The following is a 24,507-nucleotide window of genomic DNA, read 5'->3' on the forward strand; positions in this document are numbered from 1 at the left end:
ATCTAAACAATAAGACATTCAAACTTTTAAATTGAGGTTAGGTACATTCAACCCTTTAAATTAGAAGATGAAACAGTGTTACTATATATATAAGCAACAGACAACATTTTAAGAAATGTTTAAACTTGTTTGAGAAACTCTTGGTTGTCTCTCTTTTGCGTCTATTATCTGACATAAGATATCTTCTCTGTTGAGTAACGCAAACTTAAAAATTTTAAGCAAACAATTTAGCTCAGAAGTCGAAGCAAAATGACAGTGATTTACTGTGCAAAATCACATGTTGAAATTTTAGAAGATTTCTCTTTTTTAAATTTTGTACTTAGATCAAGTTATAAATTTTATCTGCAACTACCTTTTATCAGTAAAAACCTCCAAATTATCATTAATTCAAATTTGAGACAATATATGCTAACTAAAGTATTTGGCATGTACAAAAAACGAAATAACTACACAATCCTTTTTTCTTTTCTTTTTTTTTCTTTTTTTTTTTTAAAGGCTTAGTTGACAAATTACCAATGAAATGTTATCATTTATTAAAGTCCATAACTCCTTTCAAGCTGTATGGTTATCAGTAACTCATTAGAAAAAAAAAAAAACTTGGAATAATGCCACACCTACAATTTTGAATAGAATCATACAAAACCAATGTTGACTAACTACAACACATTTTTGTAATATTACATACTGCTCCTATTATTATTATGTTTTACAACAATAATAAAATTATAATTAATTTATTAGATAAAACAAACTTTTACTTGATAGAAACACAAGTTCTTCCTTACGGCATAATGACTGCAAAATAAGAAATATGTCTATAATACCATATTTTTTTTTAGAAAAAAAAAACAATTTCGAATGTTTTAAAAAAACAGTTCATTATATAAAAAACAATGTAATAATTTAATTACATTTTGTTCTCACGTCTATAATAATAATATTATTATTTCATTTACATATTTGAACTATTCAATATTTTCCCCCTTTTGGCAGCATTGAAAAACATAATTTATAGACAAATAATATATTTATTATCACACTGTAAAACAAGCAAACTTTTCTGTCAACATGCACATTGTGAAAAATTAACAAATTAAAAAAATGGCCTTTTTGTAGATGTTTTTATAAAAGAAAATTAAGAACTGCGCACGCAATACTAATTAACTGCAATGATTGTCAGCCCTAATCTGTCTACAAGTGCTAAAACAAACAATTTGCTCTTTTGTGATCAACAAAGAAAGATATATATGCATGAATTTGTTTTTCGAAACAGCATAAACAATGTTTGCAATGTTTCTGTGTGTTGTCAGGGAAGAATTCGAACAAAAATATTACATTTTTTTCATTTTATTTAAACATTAAGAAAGCTTCTATCACACATGTTGTTTTTTTATACACCAAGTCACAGCATTTCTCAACAACACAACATTGACTGGAATAGTTTTTTTTTTAAATTATTATCATTCAAAACTTTGTTAATATTTTATTGCCGCTAAGAAATGTTTTTTTCTTTCTTTGAAATAACTCTTCATTTAAGTAATAAATCGTTCAGGTGACTGATAAAGTAATTATTTACAACTCCGTGCAGAGACATCTATATGAGATTTGTTGAAACTACAGAAGAAAATGAGGACAGACATCATCTTGCAAGAAACATGGCATCGTCTTTTCTTCAAGCAATAAACAGTCATGTTTTTTTTTTCCTGTTCCAAATGTTTTTTTTTCTTTCTTTTATTATTACTAGGGAAATCATTCTTAATCTATGTAGAATTTATTTGAAACATTCACATTTACTTCTTTAAGGTAAAAAAAAAGGAACAACAGGGCCTAAACGGAAGTTTAATAAATATGATATTTAGTAACTGTGTATGTGTATATATATATATTATAGTTTTCGGTTACAATCCACGGAGTGTATATATGTGTGTGGTTTGTGCTCTGTTAAACCGTCAGTTTGTTTGGGCGCTGAATATTACTCGAAAAATGTGGTATTACAACAAACTACAAGCAGGTGAAGATTTTTTCATAATTACTTTTAAAAAAAAAGAAAAAGAAAAAATAGGCACGGGAAAAGCAGAACTATTAATTATAGAACAATAATGTTAAAAGTTTCTGTGTAATATATATATATATAATTTTTGATATTTATAATTATTTATTTATATATATATTTATATACCACAATGCGCTGTTCGGTCTCTTTATTATTTTAAACTACATTTTCTGTTTATACTTAATTATTTTTAGCACTCGCACACGATCATACAATTTCTACACAAAAAAATCGCGAATCACACCAAATGTTCATCACGCACTAGAACTTCCCCGGAGGAAAATATATATGTGACCAGGAAGGAAATATCATTAAACCACGAATTTGTTCGTTTCGATCAAAACTCATTTCGTCCTCTACACCACATTCTGTACAATATATCATCAGTTCTGTTGTTGCCATAATAAAACGTCGTGGATTATTTTTTTCTTCCGATTTGTTTCCCCGTCATCTATCTGTTTTGCTGTTCTAGGCTTAAGTTTCACTCAGTGTGATCAAAGAAAGGGAAAAAAAAAGTTTCACACATGATCAAAGTTTGCCGATTTTGAACTACGATGATTCGTCTATATTTAATAAGTACATCGTTCATTCATTCACACGCATTGAAATTAAAATATGGTGCACTCTTCCTTTATCCATTTTTTAATTAATTTTCCCCCGCTAAACCCTTTTTAAAATGGACGCTCAATCTGTTTCTTTTTTTTTTTTTTAAACTTACATACATACATTAGGTGACGACACAGAAATATAGCACATGCAAAAAAAATTTTTTTCATTTCACACACTCGTTCATTGGTTATTATTATATTTCCATTTCCTGTTCGTACGCATTCAAATGTTCTTATACGATCAACTGTTTTTGTACTTGAAATTCCCACTACGAACGTTCTTGTTAATTTGGCCAGTATGTCTATCAAGTATATTCTGATCTCCAAGAATCTGACCTCCATGATGCCTGAAACATAAGAAGGAAATTAAATAATTAATATACACATTAATATATTTAGCTAAATAAAAAACTAATACATAATATTTAATACATATACATTAGAAACACACTGACACAGTAATATAAAACGCATATAAAAAAGTGAATCAGTATGTTTATCAGTGTATGCTCGACTCACGTGAGCCATCGGTTCGAGCCGGCTCGGTTGGGTGAGGTGTTGTCTCGGCTCACTTCTTGGTTTGGCTTGGTGGTGACTGAGCCGTGAGCCAAGTCGCTCGAGTCGTTGACAACACTACTTTAGATATGAATTCAGTTTCCCAAATATATTTCAACTCTATTCTTATTTATCTATTGAAACTGTAAGTCTGAATGTTTCGATGCCAATATTGGATCCTTACTATTTGGAAGTCTGTGGAAATGTCACAGTGTGAAACTCAATTGTTTTACATGTGTATAGAATATAGTAAGTATTGGAAGTGTTAAAATTATTTATACTATAATCTCTATCAAAGTTACTTTTGAAAGATATCAGTGTTAGTTGCCCTTAATATTTTAAATATTCTACAAGGAAATAACATAGAAAAGAGAGGTTACAAGTATTCACTGTAGTCCAACTTCCTTTATCTTTAAATTTCAAGTATTGATCCAAATTCCTAACTTTTAAGATGTTCTGAAAAAATATTTTTTGATAATGTATTACATCAGATAGGATAGTTAACAAAATTATCACACGTCTGGTTCCGTAGATGCTTCAAAAACATTAAACTATGCACGAAAAACACAATATCTGTGCAAAAAGTTTATCTAATAGATTTCATTTTACGAGAATTTTCCATCTTTACATTTTAAGAGAAAAGCAGAATTTTTTGCTGTCAGGCGATCCAGATATCATTGATGCATACGATGTTTTGCTTTCTTTTTCTTTTTTTTTATTACTGTGTTAAACGCCTTCTTTCGATCCCCTTAAGAGGCCTAATCACTGCTAAATTAAAACATCGCTAATTTTACAGTAATTATGTAATATCTTAAAATAGATAAAAGATAATCGAAATGTGGAAGAAGAGCGCCCTAGACAATATTATTTTGCGTGAGGTACCGTTATCACGAGTCACCTAGTAGCTTCCCGTTTGCAGCCATTTAGAAACGCGAAAATAAATGACGATTTTCAGAATGGCTGGAAATCGAAAGCAGATAAGTGAGTCGTGATAAAAATATCTCATGTAAAATAATATTGTCTAGCGAGCTCTTGTTCCACATTTCGATTTTCTTTTATCTATTTGAAGACATCACATAATTACTGTCAAGTTATCGGTGTTTTAATTTCGCTGTGATGGAGCCTTTTAAACCCACTGCCGACCGAGTCATTGCTTATGTTTACAGATCTCGAACTTAATTTGTGTGTCAATAGCAGTTAAATATCAAATAGAAAAATCATAACTTGTGAGGCGATGACAATTAAAATAAATTGTTATAGGTAGACTATTTCTGCAAAGTTAAAACATGTAGCCATCTTATCTGTATCTAAAAACAGAAGTCAAAGTCAGAGCTGTGAAGTGTATTCTTAATTTCGTCAGAAAAGTGTCTGTGTTAGTCTAATTTGTAATGTTTTGTTGCAAATTGGAAACAGGCAACTTTGTTCCAAATACATGATTTACGCTGTACCATGTCTATCAATTAAAATTTTACAAAATACTCAAATCTACGAGGTAAACTTCATGGGCTGTGACCTACATTATAAACCTTAGGTCTTTTTTCTTTTCTTTTTCTTTCTTTCTTTTTGCCTTCGCATATGATATCTTTTTCCACCTTTAGAACCAATAAATTCTAAAATATTTAATCTATAAATGCTTTATTTGCTTGCAAAATAAATAAATAAATAAATAGAAAGCGATGGAAGATATATTATCCTATCCTCCGTAATGTACCGAGATTAAACTATGATATTAAAAGTTCTAGATGCCAGAATATTAACTTTTGAATTAATTAAATAGAAAATAAAATCTGCCGTGACATGGTGGCATAATATGTGTGTTATGTTAATGAATGTGATGAAGGCAATGATACAACTATAATGACAAAGTAAAGGGAAATAGGATTTTGTCAGATTATTTTTAAGTTACATATACCAATGTATTAAGATCTGGAACGCCAGGGAACTACATCTAGGTACAAACGCGACTTTTGACAAATGTCAATAACATTTCAAGTATTTGAAAATTGAAACGCTGTCATGTTAGCATACCATTATTGTTACCACTAAGGACTTACACTTAATTGCTTATAATCTTATTTAATTTTGTACTAAATAATGCATATACAGGATGCATCTAAAGTCTTCATGCGATTTCAAAGTGTTATAACTTGGAAACGGCTAATCACTCATATTTGAACGAAATGTCTACAGTTCGAAAGAGTTTGTGCTTAAGTTTCATTTGGTTCGTAGAAGATGTCACTAGTGTAATGTTCTTTATGTTGCATTTTATCCCCCCCCCCCTCATTAATTTTGTATATTGGAAACCGAAATACTAGCATAGACGACGAATACATTGGAAGTCTTGTCTACGTGAAAATTGTGTGCTTTGAAGGTTTGAAAAAACATGTATCTATTAGATAAGGAACGGTGATTAGAAAACATTAATAAACAAACCTGATAAGAACATTTGTTGGAGGAACTTTCCATTTAGTGAGAATTGAAAATATATAAAGTAGAAATTGGACTGTTTGGAGGTTCCACAGACGCAGTAAGACTGACTGCCAGCTCTGAACTTTGTATTATTTGTGCTGTCATTCTAAGCATATTGAAGCATCTTTGCGCTAACTGAATTGTCCTTAAACCTATGTTAGTAAATAAATAAAAATCTTACCATGGAGTTAGATCCAGCCAATCCTAGACCGCTAGAGCCCAAGGAGAACGTGCTACTTGAAGAGGAGAAACTGAAACCCCCAACCCCCGACATATGCATCGGGGGAGGGGGTGGTGATACAAAGGTCCCTCCCATCGAAGTGGCCTGCATGTTGCTGTTGTACATATACGGTGACATGGAGGATCCTAAGTTCGAACCCGCTGCAGCGAACCCAGAGAGTGCTGCCTTGTCCAGCGGCTTGATCATCTCAGGAATGGCCAACGCTCCTTTCTTCTTTTTGGACTTCGAAGACAACTTCCGGTTCCGGGTTTGAATCCCCTCCTTTTTCATGGTGAGTGGCCGGTTCACCTGTAATTACAAAACAAAAAAAATATTCAATAGGAATCAAGAAATAATAATAAGTATAATTATGTTAGAATCATAGTTATGTATAGCTTCATCATAAAGTAAATACGATCAAAACAGTAAAATACACGCGTACAGTACACACACAAAATTATCTAAGATATAATCAAAATTTACATATCATGATCCCCAGTTGAAATAATAATTTTATTGGGTTTTCGCGTGCTTTTAATTTTTATTTACAATTATGGGGAAATTTACTGTGAATAAACAACATTGTTTAATTTTTGTTTGCAAGTATGGAAAATTTATGTAAATAAGCAACACTTTTTAAAACCATTTGTTTACAATTATGGAAATTTACTGTGAATAAGCAGCACTTTTTAAATTTTTGTTTACAATCATGGAAAACTTACTGTGAATAAGCATTTTTTATATTTTTTAGAATTATGGGAAATTTACCGTGAATAAGCAGCACTTTTTAATTTTTGTTTATACTTATGGGAAATTTACTGTGAATTAGCAATATTTCTTAATTTTTGTTTCCAATTAAGGGAAAAATTCGCATTGAATAAACCGCATATCCTAAAAAGGACGTCTTAGCTGCGTGAAAACAGCTAAGGATAAAAATACTCCTTCTACTCTTGTTGACAAAGAATGGGAGGATACACAATCAATCAATCAAATTCTCGAATATGTCAAACATACTTCATCAAATTCTTTTTGATTTAAAAATAATTTTTAAAAAATCAGAAAAAGAGAACTATCTTTGCGCACTTCCTCATCTCTTCGTGTCCGCTCTCCAGCCCTTGTTGAAACACTCACCAATGACAAAGAGCTTTTGCCTGCAGTGGATAGAAGAAACAATAGTGCAAAATGATTGTTAGCTACAGTTGGCAAATTTCCCTCTAGTTAACCACAAGCAAACGAAAACCCCCGTTGGCCTTCAAAATACAATCTGTATTCCCCTCCCTCCCACAGGGTTTTGTAATCAAATATGCTAATTAGATATTATTAAAACATTTTCTGTAATTAAGAAACCCGGCGGGAAGCCGTCCTCTCCTTTTCAATCTCTTTCCCCACTTCACTTTTTTTTTATTTTCTCTCTTTCATTCTTTCCTTCTCTTTCCGGTGAAGCAATGAGCGCAGAGTATCCAACTGCTATTCATTATAAAATAACACAAAAACGCAATAAACAAGTTTACATAAATTCATTATGCACTCTACTACAGTATACACGTGGTGCAAACCATTCTGATATTCTCTAAACAATGGCCTAATCAGTTTATTTGTTTAAAAATAAGTAGCAGAGCACGTACACCACGTGAAAGAGTTTGGTTTCTATGGCATGATATTTTCCTCAATATGGAAACCGGAAGTGGTCGATTTCTACCACTTCCGGTTGTAGTAGAGATATTAGAGATTAAACATATTCTTAGGATGCTTAATTGATTGCAGAAAACTGCTTCTCACTATCTATTACCGTTTGAACTGTAACGATCAACGTTAAAACCGGAAGTGACTGATTTCTGCCACTTTCGGTTTGAATGCAGGGTTGTGAGAAAAGATGGTACCTATTTTTTAGAACGCTAAATCAATTGAAAAATAGTCTTTATCCTTTAAAACATCCCATAAGAAAAAGTCAGGGAGGTGTTTAAATCGGGAGATCAAGCTGGCCACTCCACAAATCCAAGTCGACCAATCCAGTACACAACGCATACGTTGTTCCAGAAGCAACCTTTCCGCCATCCTATCTGGCATACAGTAACAATTCTAAGTCCAGTAACCGTTATGCCCACTCTCAGGCTACACAATGTTACTATACTGAAAAGTTTTGTCCAGAATTACAAATACTACAGTCAGTCAAACATCGTATACATGAGTCACCCCGTAGTTATCTAATACAGTTTTCGCCCTATGGTAGTCAACGTTGAACCGCAAGTGGTTCACTTTTGCTACTTCCGGTTTGAATAGAGAGTTCATGGAAGAGATCGAACCTATTCATTGGACGTTGAATCAATTCAAAGATATCGTTCCTTGCTATATTTGACCGTTTTCCCTCTAATACTTGTCAAATGGGGGACTGCCGAACAGACGGATCAAAATAGCCGTCCTACAAAGCTTCCCATACGTAGGATAGCATAGTTTGCAAGTCTAGACAGTAAACATACTTAGAACTCACACATAGCCGACACTTTCTGGATCATGAGTAAACACGGAACATCTAAAAGAACATAGTATTTAGGAAAAATACAGTCATTAATTCTCGTAATTTACATTAAATTTGCATAAAAAATGTTTTTTGCAATTTTTAACTTGTTCGTGAGTAACAAATAGATCTGCCACTATCATTTTCTTTGCGTGCAGGTTCGTGTAACAAAATAAATAAATATGCTTATATTAAACACAGTAACGAAGTGTAAAAATCACAATTTCTTGTTATTTATAACCAAGTTTCACAAACAACATAAATCACATCAAAATTAATGTGCAAGCAAAAACAAGAAACAGACTCACATGTACGTCGAGAAAAAGCAACTTCTATTTTAACATTATCATTACTTCTAGAGCAAAATAAGGTATTTTCTCATTGTTGTACTATTGCTTTTCTTCGCAGAAATCTACAAAATTATCGTATCATCGTTATCTATTTTGTCATTAGTTACCATGAATTAGGAAGTATTTATCATTTCAATTTTCCCTTAACTTCGTATTGCCCTAATAACAGTCTTATCGTCCACCACAAATTTTCATAGCCTGAGATCGAACCAGGGACTCGTCACATCAGAGAAGGCGTTCCTCCACTGAGTCATCCGTGCTCTTCTGTTTTAAGTTCCTGTCTATATTTTTATCCCCAAAATAAATCAATAATCAACTTTTGGATTTCAACATCTTGTTTATATATATATATATATATATATATATATATATATATATATATATATATATATATATATATATATATCTCAATGGCAAATCAATAAATGAAGCATTTTGGAATTTTGAGTTTACACTTTTATCTCAATGGCAAATCAATAAATGAAAGCATTTTGGAATTTTGAGTTTACACTTTTATCTCAATGGCAAATCAAATAAATTAATGCATTTTTTTAGTGTTGAGTTTACACTTTTATCTCAATGACAAATCAATAAATGAATGCATTTTGAAGTTTTGAGTTTATACCTTTACTCTAAACAATAAATCAGGTATTAACTTGTTCTATACTTTTATTACAGTGATAGTTGATTCGATTCCAGGGCAATGAGAGATTGTGATGGACAACATAGTGTCCATGTATCTCCTCGAGATTTTTTCGTTTCCAGCCACATTCTAGTTCAATCAATTATCTAAGTATTTCAGAATCATTAACTTCTATTGCTCATCTGTCTTCTTTAGCTTAAAGGGCATAAACGCGGAGCGTTAAATATTTCATTTGCCCAGTGATAGATTCAGTGACTTTACCACCATCATCACAAAGAACAAACGTAACTTCAAATTAAGTTTATACCTACTGTTTTGGGTGATAAAGCGAGTTAAACTATCAGTGGGATAAAAGTATAATCATGAAATTTTTTAATGCTGTATTGTTTGGGATAAAATATAAACACAATGTTAAAATCCAAAAAATAATTAAATCTACAATATCAATGCTAATCTTAAGTTACTTACTAAGCCATATTTTGGGGGAAAATGTCTTGTTTCATGTAGTAATGTGGTAGAAGGAGAAATAGGAAGAAGAATGCATGAAAACTGATAATTCCTATCTGAAGACGAAGAGGTGAATGAGCAACCTGTAATGAATGGTAACTTCCCAACTTCAAGTGACTTGCCAATAATGATATGTTACTTAAAATGCTGTCAAACATTGGTTTCCTTACTTAAAGCAGTAACCCCAACCTAGTGAAATAGCGGAGCAGATGGAATCCCTGCTGCAATCCCTCTTGATTCGCCTTGAGAAGGTGGGATCGAGAGCTGTGTAATTACACGGGAAATTAATATGCATCGGGTGGACGCCAAACAGCGGGACGCCCGCCACGATGTATTGAAGGCAAATGAGGGAAGGTGTTAAAGGGTAACGCATCCCCCCTCCCCCTATCTTCTTAAGAAGCTTTGAGAAGCGAGAAAATTGACGCGTAGACTAGCTTTATCTTTGGTATATCGATTTCTTTCGCTTTTAGATTCTGCTGAATACAAAAACCAAGTTAAAGAGAAGTTAATTGAAGATCCGAAAAATGAAGTTAAAAAGGAACTCAGTGGAGATGCAATGGTTTGATGAATACAAACCAAAAGAAGATATCATCTTGACGAGAGAACAGGACAAACAAGCTGAACAAAGAACTGGATTAAGATAATCCAAAGAATCGAAACGTTCTTACTAATTACTTTATTAAGGGGTTGCTTTAGAATTAAATTACCTATGTATACGTACAACTACTCAAGAATCTGGCTTCCAGCAGCACAGCTACTAGTCGCAGCTAAAGCATACAGTGACTTCAGATTCACTTTGCGAAGAACAACAAATATAATATACGTAGATTACTGACAGAATTGCACTTAAGGGGTCTCATCACGGCTAAATTAAAATACCGCTAATTTTACAGCAATTATGTGATATCTTCAAATAGATAAAAGATAATTGAAGTGTGGAACAAGAGCTCGCTAGACAATATTATTTTACATGAGACACCGTTACCACGACTCAACTTATCTGCTTTCGATTTTCAGCCATTTAGAAAAACGGCATTTGTTTTCGCGTTTCTAAATGGCTGCAAACGGAAAGCTACTAGGTGACTCGTGAGAACGGTATCTCATGCAAAACAATATTGTCTAGCGAGCTCTTATTCCACATTTCGATTATCTTTTATCTATTTGAAGTTATCACATAATTACTGTAAAATTAGCGATATTTTAATTTCGCAGTGCTGGGGCCTCTTAACTGAATTGGGCTTTTTTTTAAAAAAATAATACAGAAAATTAATTCCCATCTCCTCACTCAAACTATGTTTCAACGTGTATGTTTAAGAGAAAGGTACAAAATAGGCTAAACTTCTACCAAGCCTAGGACGCTCATAATATTTTGAAGAAATTTTCTTTTGATTTATTGTTCTTAATTTTAGAAAAAGAACAGTTGAACTATTTTTGCTACAAAACTAACCCTGTCTTCCCGTCGTAATTCCCTTTGGTTCGGTTCTTAATAATAAACTGTTAAACGTAGGATATTCTTCTGAGATATCCAGAACAATCACCACCAAGGGGAGAGAGAGAGAGAATGTCCGCTGGAGGACAAGAAATAAGAAGAAGCTAGGAATAAATCGTGAAGCTGTCACCATGAACGTATCACATGTGGGTGTTTTACGCGTGTGCACTACACCACCTTCCCTGACAGGTGCGAATAAGGTATGTGTTTCCCTTACGGGAAGCGATGGGTAAATTACACCAATTATTTAGCCCTTTTGTCTTGGAGCGGTGCGGGGTAGCCGAGAGACTCCCTCCACTGGACAGACGAGTGATACAGATGTATGGGGGCCAACGAGGAAAACATCCATCTTCCCATAATGAGAACTGGCTTTCCACTAACACTCCCATCAAAGCAGTTTGGCTGGTATCGCTCTGGGTTTTAAAGCACAAACGATTTGGCTTTGGTCGGGCGACGCTTATTTATTACACTTCGATTTCTTGAAATAAAAATAGTCAGCTCGAAAAACAAGAAAGAAAAAAAGAAGGGTAAATGAATGTTTATTAGGCTATAAAGGGGAAAAATATGGGAGAGCCACATCAGTTTATGATCTATGCTCGGATAACAACCTCAAAAGGCCCAATCTCACTCTGTCAATACTGGGAGGTATTGACCAGTGGCGGATCTTGAGGTACATCTCATCGGTATTTTATCAATACAGATTAAGGGAAGGAAGCTTACCGAATGCAAGAATTCCTGTGTGAAGTTTCCAGAAGCTGTATGGAGCTTCCTTCCCTTAGGTCTTCGCTACAAGCTAAGGGAAAAGAGCTTAACTAATGAACTAATTCTTGTATTCAGATTTCTGAAGCTGTATGAAGCTTTATTCCCTTCGGACTTCACTACATGCTAAAGGATGAGAGCTTAACTAATGTACCGGTATTAATTTTCTACGATCTAAAAAAACAAAAGTTAGTTACTGAATTCTCTATGTCCGTGTGTGGGTATGTCTATTATTTGTGATTTTTTTTTTAAAAAAATTGAGCCCTCCATTCGATAGAGTAAAAAAAACTTGGAATTTTTCGCATCACTCTTACTGTTCCCGAGATATTGGCCAAAAAAAAATTCCAATTTCCGAAAGTTTAAGGTACTGTATCTCGGGAACAGTAAGTCATAGAGAGATGATATTTTTACGATTTTTTCAATTTTGTGTTCTCTATTTTGAGCACTATAATGATTAATTTCATATTCTTTAAACAGCCGTTTTACATGTTGATTATAAAATTCACCACCTAAATCTGTTTGAATGTTAAACACGAGCAACTTAATTTAAAAAAAAAAAATGTTATTTCTTTTATAATTTCAGGGCCTTTCTTTGTTTTTAATGGAACACATTATGCATATCGTGAAAGAATATCAATACAACATAATATATATTTGTAATCATTATTATATTTTGCAATATTTTGCATATCTGAACATTCATTTGTACTATTTGTAGTCTTCCTAAAACAACATATTGTAGAACGTTTTAACAGAACTCTTAAACAAAACATGTGGAAAAAATTTAGTACTCAAGAAGGAAACGAGAGTACCCCGAGAAAAGCCACAGATACTATATTGTACACCACCAAATGTCGTCGGTTGGGATTGAATCCGAGGCCCCTTGCCAGACGTGAGGGATCTACCACTGAGCCACGACGGAGTAGAGGGATTGAAGTTAGGTTCCCACTTATCAATGGGAGCCTAATACTGAGCTATCCCCCTGGATAAAATTTCATGCTACAATTTTAAGCTATGATAAACTATGATAAACTGAGGCAAGATAACTATTATATCCATCCCATCTCAGAATTGAGGCTCTTGCTCGTAGTTCCATTACGTAGAGCTAATGCAACATTTAGGCCATGCACTAACAGTTTTTCCTCGAACCAAGAACTAGGAAGTTTTCCTTGTACAGTCACTTATTCCGAATACTTTAAAAAAGCAGAAAGTTTGTGGTAATCATCTTGGTCCATTCTTTGACTGTATTGATTTACTCACGTTGTATTAATATTTTCCATTGTTTCTATTTATCTACAAGGCAGATTCATTTGTTTAAAACTAAATGCGGAACTGGATCCCCGAATCGAACCCTAGTACTCTTTTTTTCTTTTCCATCCCCGAGCAAATACGCACTAAAAGCTAAACACTAAGCCACAATACGACTTTTTTTTTTACAGTAATTAAAACTACGACATACTTTTTTTGTTTTTGTTTTTTTTTTGCTTGGATTGTCTACCTGCATATCCTGAAACCGACCTTCAAGCGTGTACATACAAAAACGAAAAATAACACAACAATAATAAGGAGATTAGTGCTACTATTACTACTGTTGCTGGATGTAACCTTGTGCAAGCAGGCTACTAATTCCATATGCATATCATGTGAAGTGTTGATTACGGAATTCTAACGTACGCTCAGGAAAAGAACTGGAAGAATTGTGGGAGCCTCGGGCAGCCTGTGGTCTTCAGAAAGCTAGAAGTCTTTTCCCATATGCACTGAACGAGAAAAAGAACTTCTGCCTCAATGAACAAGTTGGGTTGAGTCTTCTACCAGCTGTCATGTTGGAGGCAACACGCCCTCTTCTGCAGGCCAGAATATTTCCTCTTGGTCCTTCAAGCTAATTAAAGTACAACGAAGACTGTTGGCTTTTGTTTTCGTTCCATCCTGCAGACAAAAGATTCACAGCCAAAATGAGAACGGATTATTTCCTTAAGATGGACCAACAGTTATTCAAAGAGGCATAGCGCTGTTGGAGTAGAATTATTAGCCTGGTACCCAACATCATCTGTTAACTCGTTACACCGAAATTTCAGTACAGAAGGGCAGTCCAAATCATCTCAGGTCAGCAATCTTTTATCGATTCTACGCAGCTTTCCACTCTTTCCTATTCTGAGGCAGATTTTAAATTTCATCTATTTTTTTCTTCCCTATATCTCGTATTATTGTTTGACACAATTTTCCATTCTTTCCTATTCTGAGACAGATTTTAAATTTCATCTATTTTTTTCCCTATATCTCGTATTATTGTTTGACACAACTTTCCACTCTTTCCTATTCTGAGGCAGATTTTAAATTTCATCTATTTTTTTCTTCCCTATATCTTGTATTATTGTTTGACGCAACTTTCCACTCTTTCCTATTCTGAGGCAGATTTTAAATTTCATCTACTTTTCCCTTTCTACGTCTCGTATTATTTGTCTGTATATTTCAATCGAGATCATCTAGGTATTTTCCCTCTATCTATCCTTCCATAGGTAATAACGTGATTCTTCCATGTCTCATAATGTGTTTAATCATCCTATCACTTCTCTTCGAAATAGTTTTCAGTATTCTTGTCTTTTCTCTTACCTTTTCTGACATATTATCTATCTATTAATTCTTCAACATCTTCTGTAACATCTTGAAGGCTTTCATTCTTCGTTTTTCCTCTTCTTCAAGTCCATACCTCACACTCTATTAATCCGGCAGCTAGGAGAGTCCTGTTGGGAGTTTGAGAGCCAGAAGGTTTGTTTGTTTTACCGAGTTCTACTATCTTTAGTGTTTAAAAAATTATTGGTCACATGTTCTGAATCATGGTCATTATTGCGCAATGGCCGCCATCTTGAATATTCCTTTCGTATTCACTACATTTTTCTTAAATACATCTAGCTCAAGCTGTAATTGTCGCAAAGTTATCAGCTATACCTCGTTCAATTTGCAATAGTATAGGCTTTTAGGTGACGTTATTTACTTGTCAGTAATACACACAAGTGGGAAGTAAATGAGGGAAATTTTGAAAATTTCCCTCAAAATTTTCCCTTTTACCGATTTTTTTGCTATTCTTATATGGCAACGCTGGGTTCTAGGCGAGAAAGAAAAATTACATACATTTCCTGTAATGTGATAAATATATGCTGAAAGTTTTGTCTTGATTGGTTCACTAGGAGAGGAGTAATAAAATATTTTGTATTTTATGATTTTGGTCGCTCTAACAATCTTTGGATTTAATTAAAGTACTTTTGTCACATAGAAAGACCTCCAGCTGAGACTGTAATTGCCGCAGAGATACAAATAATATCAAGATCTACTTTTAATGATATAGGCCTTTAAGTGGCTTCCCAGAAGTGCGTATGGGAAGGATCAAAAAATGTGGAAAATACGATTAAAAGTTTCTATTTTTCTCTGTAGCACAGTAAATACAAGATGAATTTTCTTGGTGCGTAGGTTGGCAGCACTGTTCGAGTCTTGACTATGACCAAAAGTCGAGGTTAACGTCTAAGCCGTCAATAAAGCGAAGATTAATGATTTAAAGGTAAGTGATTTCAGATTTTCTTCCTTATAAAGTACTGGTTGTTACTCTTAATCTATAGAATAAGTCACGGCCAAAGCAATGGAAAAAGTTCCTTCACGAATTAGTACCCTCATTCTGTAAATCATCAAGTACTCAAAGTAGACGTGATACCTTATTTCAGATAAACTATTTCTTAATACACAATGGCTTAAAAAAACACCGTTACATGTCGCTAATGCTCAAGCAATACACCATTTAAGTAGATCCAAAACTCTCATCACCATGTTGAACCGTCAAGGGCTATGCTGCAGTTATGATGATCTACTACGTTAAGATCAAATGCTAGCAAACAGGACTATTATTAGGGCTAAAGGACACCATTCCCATACCTCCATCAATAAAATCCAACATTCCTGTTCGAGGTGCTATGGACAATTTTGACAGAGAAGAAGATACATTTTCAGGAATGCATGGAACACACGACACAGTACTTGTCTTGTTTCAAGACCATAATCTGAGTGATAAACTTAACGTCTCGTTAGAAGAAGCGGATAGTCCAGAGAGATACCTGGGAACGTTTGGCATTGATATCACTTCACGGACTCTCACTAAAGATATAGATGCCCAAAAGCTATTGTACTACACAAAGCCAAAAACAAGGTGCAGTATCCTCACAAGTAAACCTTACGTTTGGGTGAATCGAGTTGCTGACTGAGACCCATATGAGAAAGTAGTACTAAATGTGGTCAGTATTTCAGTGAAGTTGTAGGTGCGAAGCTCCAGGGGCTTAGGAGATACAGCTACCAGAACATCAAATGGAAGTACAGAATAGTCTTCATACAGTTGGAGGTAAAAGCTCTATAAGACCTCTTGTAACGACAAAAGGTGAATAACAAATATATGGGTACATATTAGGACTAGGAGGAAGTCATATAGTAAGGGTATACCTGACGGCGGCCATCTTGAAATCCGCCATTTTGAATTAATATTAAGATTTAAAATAGGAATAGGGACATGTGATACATGATTTAAGGCGCAAATTTAATCAGAAGAACAATGGTGGCGTTAATTTTGATTTACGCGCAATTGGTAAAAGGTTACAGGGAAATGAAATATTGTTGCAGCATATGTGTTAGTCCTTTACCCCACCTTGTAAATTTTGTGTTAATGATAATAATTAAATAAAAAGCAGGTGGATAAATATTAGGTCTATGGTAAGAGTCGCCTTGATGGCGGCCATGTTCAAATCTGCCATTTTGAATCAGACAAAAGTTTTAAACAAAACGCATAACAATGACACCTTATTAATAGCAAATTTTACCATAAAGCCAACGGTATAACCATTTTTGCTTTATCATTAACCAGCACAAAATTAAATGGGAATAGAGTAATGCAATAGATAACTTCGGGCTAGAAGTTAACCAGAAATACAATGGTGGCGTTACAATGTTAGTTGTTTGATACTGTACTTGCACGCCATTTCGTTGTTTTTCTTGTATCCTGTTCACATCTATTTCTCGGTCGCTCTTGCCCTCACTTTACTATTGCTCACCTTGTCTGTGCCACGCACACACGACAACATCTCTCTTGCTTGTTGCTATGCTGTTTTTTTTTTTTTTTTTTTTTTTTTTTTTTGGTGAAAAGGTAAGAGTAATGGCTGTGTGTGTCAGGGAATTTGCTACTAATAAATTGTCAATGTTATGCGTTTTGTTTAAAACTTTTGTCTGATTCAAAATGACGGATTTGAACATGGCCGCCATCAAGGCAACTCTTACCATAGACCTAATATTTATCCACCTGCTTTTTACTTAATTATTATCATTAACACAAAATTTACAAGGTGGGGTAAAGGACTAACACATATGCTGCAACAATATTTCATTTCCCTGTAACTTTTTACCAATTGCGCGTAAATCAAAATTAACGTCACCATTGTTCTTCTGATTAAATTTGCGCCTTAAATCATGTATCACATGACACTATTCCTATTTTAAAAACTTAACCTTAATTCAAAATGGCGGATTACAAAATGGCCTCCGTCAGGTATACCCTTACTATATGACTTCCTCCTAGTCCTAATATGTACCCATATTTTTGTTATTCACCTTTTGTCGTTACAAGAGGTCTTACAGAGCTTTTACCTCCAACTGTATGGAGACTATTCTGTATTTCCATGTGATGTTCTGGTAGCTGTATCTCCTAAACCCCTGGAGCTTCGCACCTACAACTTCACTGAAATACTGACCACATTTAGTACTACTTTTTCATATATGTCTCAGTCTGCAACTCGATTCACCCAAACGTAAGGTTTACTTGTCAGTACTTTCGTTCCTCGCAGTGAGCTAATTACAGCAAATGAAATAAAACAGCCAGGCAGGTGGTTTCTTTTAAGTTTCTCATATGGTTTCTTTCAAGATTTCTTAAAAAATCCAAAGTACCTCAATTAGATTTCCCTCAGGAAGTTAAGATTCCCTCTAGAAACTCTTTTATGAGTGCACTGTCTGAACATCCATCTCACAGGATCATTACGGGATATACTCCAACACTACCCTATCCTGCAACTCGGTATGACTATTTATACAACAATGTGTAATTTCCAAGATATCTTGCACCAGTTAAATGTCGAAGAGAGTTCACTGTGGTGTGACGAAGGCGTATATCATATAGCTAAAGAAATTCAGCTTCTTCAACCCGAAAAGTTTTCCAACATATTTCTTAGCCTCGGAGGATTTCATCTTCAGAAAGTCGTGCTTACATGTATTGGTCTATACCTCAAGAGCAGTGGAGCTTTGGAAATTCTTGTTCAGACTGAAACCATGGGTTCACACACTGCTAAAAGCGCTTTAAAAGGAAACCACTATAGCAGGGGAGTTAGAGCAATAGGAATGCTTTGTGAAATAATGGAAACACTGGAGTGGAAGGCGTTCATGGAACAGGTTAACATAACTAAATACTCCGAATTGTTCTCAATAGTAAAACGCATACATTTATCAGTGTATTAAGAACAAAGTTTAACTAAAGAAACTAAATGTGCTATCGAAAACCTAAGTGATATCAGAATGGACTTTGAGAAATTTAGAGAAAGTGGAGCACAAAAAAGTGAAATGTTATTGGGAACAGTTTGTCTCCACACTTGCTCCTCGTCTCCGAGACAATTCGAGCAGACAGAGAAAATAACTGGGACTTGCATGTGTGCAGCTAAGAGAGTGTTTGCCACTCTTCTTCTCATTTGACAGAACAAATTATGCATGATGGTGTACTCTATATTACCACGATTGGTTAAAACTAGAACAAGAACATCCTCTGATCTATAATGAGTTAAAGAACGGTCATTCCACAGTTCAACATCGTAACAATAGATTTAGCAGCGTTGCATTGGATCAAGCACTAGAGCAACACTACAATAAGCCAGCTAAGGGATCTGGAGGCATAATCGGAGTAACCAGACGAAAAGAAGCCGTGACAAAACACGATCTTATCAAACATTAGAAAGAAAATATAACATACTTTTTGAGGCGGTTTTGTGGCCTTAATGAAGACGATGAATATGCTCTTCATCATGAGTTTTCGAAGTCTTTAACAATTCAAGAGCAGCAAAATATTTCAGAGATGATAACTCTTGTGCTTAAAAAAGGAAATCCCTTTTCGAAAGTTCATAGTTGTGGAATTTCTAACATTATAAGTGGAACAAAAATTGGTCAAGTAATAGCTAAGTACTTACTCTCTATACAAGGAAAAGGAGATACTAGCTACAAAAACTTCGTTCAAGACAGGTTTATTGATAAATCCAAAGGTATTCTAGATCCCATACATAAACAATTTCCAAAGATAAAGAAACACATATCTGCAACCGAGACGGCACTCCAAGAAACAAATAATGCTATTCGGTTCATAGAAGTAGCATGTTCAAGAAATTTCGATATTGAGACAGTACTAAAATACGAGCTTACATCTACATCGTATTATCTAATATATGATGAGTACTTAAAGAAAGCAGATAAAGCACAACTCAGCAAAGAACTGAAAAACACTTTTTAAATAAGAATTATGTAGTTAGTCATCTACCAAAGCAGGAAACGAGAGCAGCAATGGTGATTGACTTTATGGTGTACGCTCGAAAAGTCTATGTCAAACGACTTATGTGTAACACGTTTGAAGACTACTTTGACTATTTGTGGAAAATATTTTTAAAACTCTCCGAAGGTTGTTTGCGCACTGACATAGTGTTTGACTTGTATCAAGATAAAAGTATCAAAAACTGGGAGCGACTGAGGCGACAAAAACATGTTGATCCTATTGATGTGATTCCTAGTAACCCAAATGCACCCCTTCCTGTCAACATGGATACTTTTTGGGCTTCAAGCCAGAACAAAGCTCGTTTGCAAGAACTATTCATCGAGTGGATTGTCGATCAAGGAAATTCTATAAAATCTTTGTATTTGGGAGGAGGTCACAAACATAACCCAAAGCTATGCCTGAAATTAACCGAAGAATCTGTTAGTTTGGTACCAGATCTTTACTGTGAATGTGAGGAAGCTGATAATAGAATCATGAAACACATCCAACACATGGTCGAAACTGATTCCATTGAAAGAGTTATGATTGCCTCAGTAGATACAGATGTTATGATTTCGGCACTATATCATTTCAAAAAGAGTTATAAAAAATGTGGCCTGAAAGAACTGTGGGTTGTCAAAGACACACGACCATCTATGAGGTACATACCACTTCACAAAATGACGGAGAACATGGACGACACACTTTTATATGTTCTTCCTGCTGTTCACAGTTTAACTGGTTGCGATACCACAAGTAAGGTTGGGAGAAAACTTATGGCACTTAAAACAGCAATGACATCAGGAACCCTGTTGAACAATTTTGGGATTGCTCCCTTGAATGAAGGAATGATACAAAATGCCGAGCTTTTTATCGCAAAAGTACTTGGTTCATCAAAAACAAACTGTGGTATGGTACGATTTGAACAATACCACAAAGCAAAAGCTATCAATTTTTCTCAACTATGTCCACCATCATCAACGATAGTCTTTCATATACAGCGTGCATATCTTCAGTGCTACATATGGATGACTGTGCTGGATGAAGCCCAACCACTGCATCCATTAGAGTATGGTTACATAGAAGGAGCAGGATATCTTAAGCCAATAATAACGACTGGATATTTCAGACCTCCTGAATTTGTCTCTCCTTGTATGTGCAAGACATGTGCTAAAGTTAATGTTTGTCCTTGCAGAGTGAAACAAATGCCGTGTTGTCCATTCTATAAATGTAAAGTGAAGAATATGTGTGTAAATGTGGGATGAAAGTGTCAGTTTATCAGACATTTGTGGACTATTTCTTAATTGCGAAACATGAAATGTTATGATTTTTAAAAAATCTATGTCTTCACTTGTGAATTAAATATTGGGTATTAATGTTTAGTGAATTTCTAGTAGTTTCACTTCTATCTTTTAGTGTTTCCACATCATTAAAGGAAAATATTTCGTGTGAATTTTATATTTATTTCCCTTATAATTCCTTGTCATAAGGTATAATGGCATATATGTAAGATTAATCCGCACCATTTATTACTCTAATCAAACAAATTATAAAACGAAATATTATTTGTACCTCTGCGGCAATTACAGTCTGAGCTGGAGGTCTTTCCATATGACAAAAGTACTTTCATTAAATCCAAAGATTGTTAGAGTGACCAAAATCATAAAATACAAAATATTTTATTACTCCTCTGCTAGTGAACCAATCAAGACAAAACTTTCAGCATATATTTATCACATTACAGGAAATGCATGTAATTTTTCTTTCTCGCCTAGAACCCAGCGTTGCCATATAAGAATAGCAAAAAATCGGTAAAAGGGAAAATTTTGAGGGAAATTTTCAAAATTTCCCTCATTTACTTCCCTCTTGTGTGTATTACTGACAAGTGAATAACGCCATCTAAAAGCCTATACTATTGCAAATCGAACGAGGTATAACTGATAACTTTGCGACAATTACAGCTTGAGCTAGATGTATTTAAGAAAAATGTAGTGAATACGAAAGGAAAATTCAAGATGGCGGCCATTGCGCAATAATGACCACGATTCAGAACATGTGACCATTTTTTTTTTAAACACTAAAGATAGTAGAACTCGGTAAAACAAACAAACCTTCTGGCTCTCAAACTCCCAACAGGACTCTCCTAGCTGCTAGACTACTATACGTCTTCATATACATATGCTTTCACCAGGCTTTTATTCAGTTTTATATTGCTCTTTCTGGTTAGAATCTTTTGTTTTTCTTCGCCTGAGCTATTTTGGATTTTATCTCTTGTTTGCATCTATTATCATTTGAACTTTTACTCCCTACATAATAGAATTCCTGCATCTCTTCCACTAGGTGATTTATAGAATTCCTGCATCTCTTCCACTAGGTGATTTATAGAATTCCTGCATCTCTTCCACTAGGTGATTTATAGAATTCCTGCATCTCTTCCACTAGGTGATTTATAGAATTCCTGCATCTCTTCCACTAGGTGATTTATAGAATTCCTGCATCTCTTCCATTAGGTGATCTATAGAATTCCTGCATCTCTTCCACTAGGTGATCTATTTTCATCTTCATTTTTCTTGTTATATCTCTTCTTGCGCATTTGATAATGTTTTATTTTGCTCTTGTTGAACTTCATGTTGAAATTTCCTGTTAAGCATCTATTCATGATATTTCAATAAAAATACGCTTCTTTTCAGATAGCTTTTCAGTATATTTAGTAGTTTTCACTTCTACGATGATGAGGATATTTCGTCAACTTCAAATATTTCACAACAGGGTATGGATGACTAGCTACAACAGAGGGTCATTTTGGAATAGGGTCTCTCTGGAGCCCGTACACATCAACATCATGTCCACTATAACTAGAGTCCCATAGCACTTGACATTAATCACTTCATCTACATCATTAAACAAAGTATTGTTAGAACTAGTCTGCTCTTGTGAATTTAGTTTCTTTGATGTTTTGGTATGCCACCCCCCTCCCCCAACAACAATCATGATCAAGGCACTAGAGAGCAGTCGAAATTTAGATGGATTTAGGATTTAGATTTCTGAATTTTCGGCATCTATGGCCTTTTAGTCCGCCACGTATGAGGGATGACGCCCCTCGGCGAGCATACTATCCGGGGAAAGGGAAGGAAGAAAGCGGCCTGGGACCTATAAGTTAGGTATCACTCCGGCATTTGCCTGGTGGGGATGAGGAAACCCCAGGAAAACCTCATTCAGGACGGCTAGCCTGAAAAAGCTTTCTACACTTTTTCGACAGAGTGAAAATTAGGTAGTGTAAGGAATCCATAAGAATTAAACCGAAAGGTATAATCTACCATCTTGTTCGCACTTTTGAACAAATAAGTAAGTTTTAGATTTTACTGTCATCTAACAAAGATACTATGTGATAACTGAAAAATCAAAAACATCAAAAATTACTATGGTTTTAAGAGGCCCCATCACGGCGAAATTAAAATATCGCTAATTTACAGTGTTATGTGATATCTTCAAATAGATAAAAGATAATCGAAAGCAGAACAAGAGCTCGCGGAGAAAGCGGAACAATATTATTTTACATGACATATCGTTATCACGACTTACGGTACTTATCTGCTTTTGATTTCCAGCCATTTAGAAAATCGGAATTTATTTTCGCGTTTATAAATGGCTGCAAACGGAAAGCTACAAGGTACCTCATGGAAAATAATATTGTCTAGCGCGCTTTTGTTCCACATTTCGATTATCTTTTATCTATTTGAAGATATCACATAATTACTGAAAAAATAGCGGTATTTAAATTTGCAGTGATTAGACTTCTTAAAGCGGTTTTCTCAAATTCCAAATCACAATATACCTTAAGATATTGTTTGTGTGTAGCTATTTACTAGATATAAGTGTAACCCAATAACATACTCAAATAACAATGTACAAGGGAAAGGTTTATTCAACCAATTACTCTTGGATATGTTTACCATGCTGCTGACTATATGAAGACTTGAGTATCAGCTGTGAAATCTAATCTTCCGTGGCAGTTGAAAGGTTTAGATGAAGATAAGCTGTCAACCAACTAATCGTGGCTTTAGACAACGTTCGGCGCTTCCCTTCTTACACCCAGCTCCACGAATTCTTTCTGTAATTGCTACTCTTGTCATAGTTAGAATAATAAATTATTCTACAGGTGCTACCTTTGTACAAGGGTTTCAATATAGGAAGTGGGTAAAACTCACTCTGAATATATAACTACAGACTATAATATGGCTTCCTCTAGTACAATGGAGCTGATCTGATGTTATTTATTTTCGCTCTTTAAGGGATTGTTTTCGGAATAGTTTCCGAGATAGCAATTAATAATCTTGGATAACTTCATATCGTATCACAAACTAGTGTGTGGTATCATCTCAACGAATATTCGAATAATGAGCAGCATAAAATTAATGAGAGCTTTTAAATATACGTGTGAACTTTCGTATGCAAACCTTTCTTCATAACAATAACCTGTTTTATTTTTACCATACATTGTTTCATTTTATTTTAATTGTGTAAACCAATACCTTCAGATACAATCCTCTATATATGATTTTTTTTTTTTTTTTTACTTTCGAGTGGGAACAGAAAACAAGAATTTTAGGAATGATCCAAAAATTCATCAAAAGATTGCGATCTTGGCCAATAGTTAGTTTTGGAGCAGAGGGCCACAAAATCTTTGAACGGCCCCTAAATTGAGTTTTCGTGGTTTCTACGGAATAATTACATCATACTGAGTTAAGTGA

At 34.5% G+C, this 24,507-nt stretch overlaps 1 protein-coding gene across 3 annotated transcripts in view; it reads right to left on the reverse strand.

Moving 5' to 3' along the window:
• Positions 1–296: 296 nt before the first annotated feature.
• grn (GATA binding protein grain) overlaps positions 297–24,507 on the reverse strand; it is a 334,408-nt gene continuing 310,197 nt past the window's right edge. For all 3 annotated transcript variants that reach the window (XM_081742090.1, XM_081742088.1, XM_081742089.1), the window contains 2 exons: positions 5,867–6,214; positions 297–3,008 (listed from right to left, as the gene is read on the reverse strand). In XM_081742090.1, the coding sequence (XP_081598216.1) occupies positions 2,967–3,008; positions 5,867–6,214 (390 nt within the window). In that variant the 3' untranslated portion in view covers positions 297–2,966. The remainder of the gene's footprint in view (positions 3,009–5,866; positions 6,215–24,507) is intronic.

The sequence above is a fragment of the Thermobia domestica genome, chromosome 16 (genome assembly GCF_964235325.1).
Source record: "Thermobia domestica chromosome 16, izTheDome1.hap1.1, whole genome shotgun sequence".
Lineage (NCBI taxonomy): Eukaryota > Metazoa > Arthropoda > Insecta > Zygentoma > Lepismatidae > Thermobia > Thermobia domestica.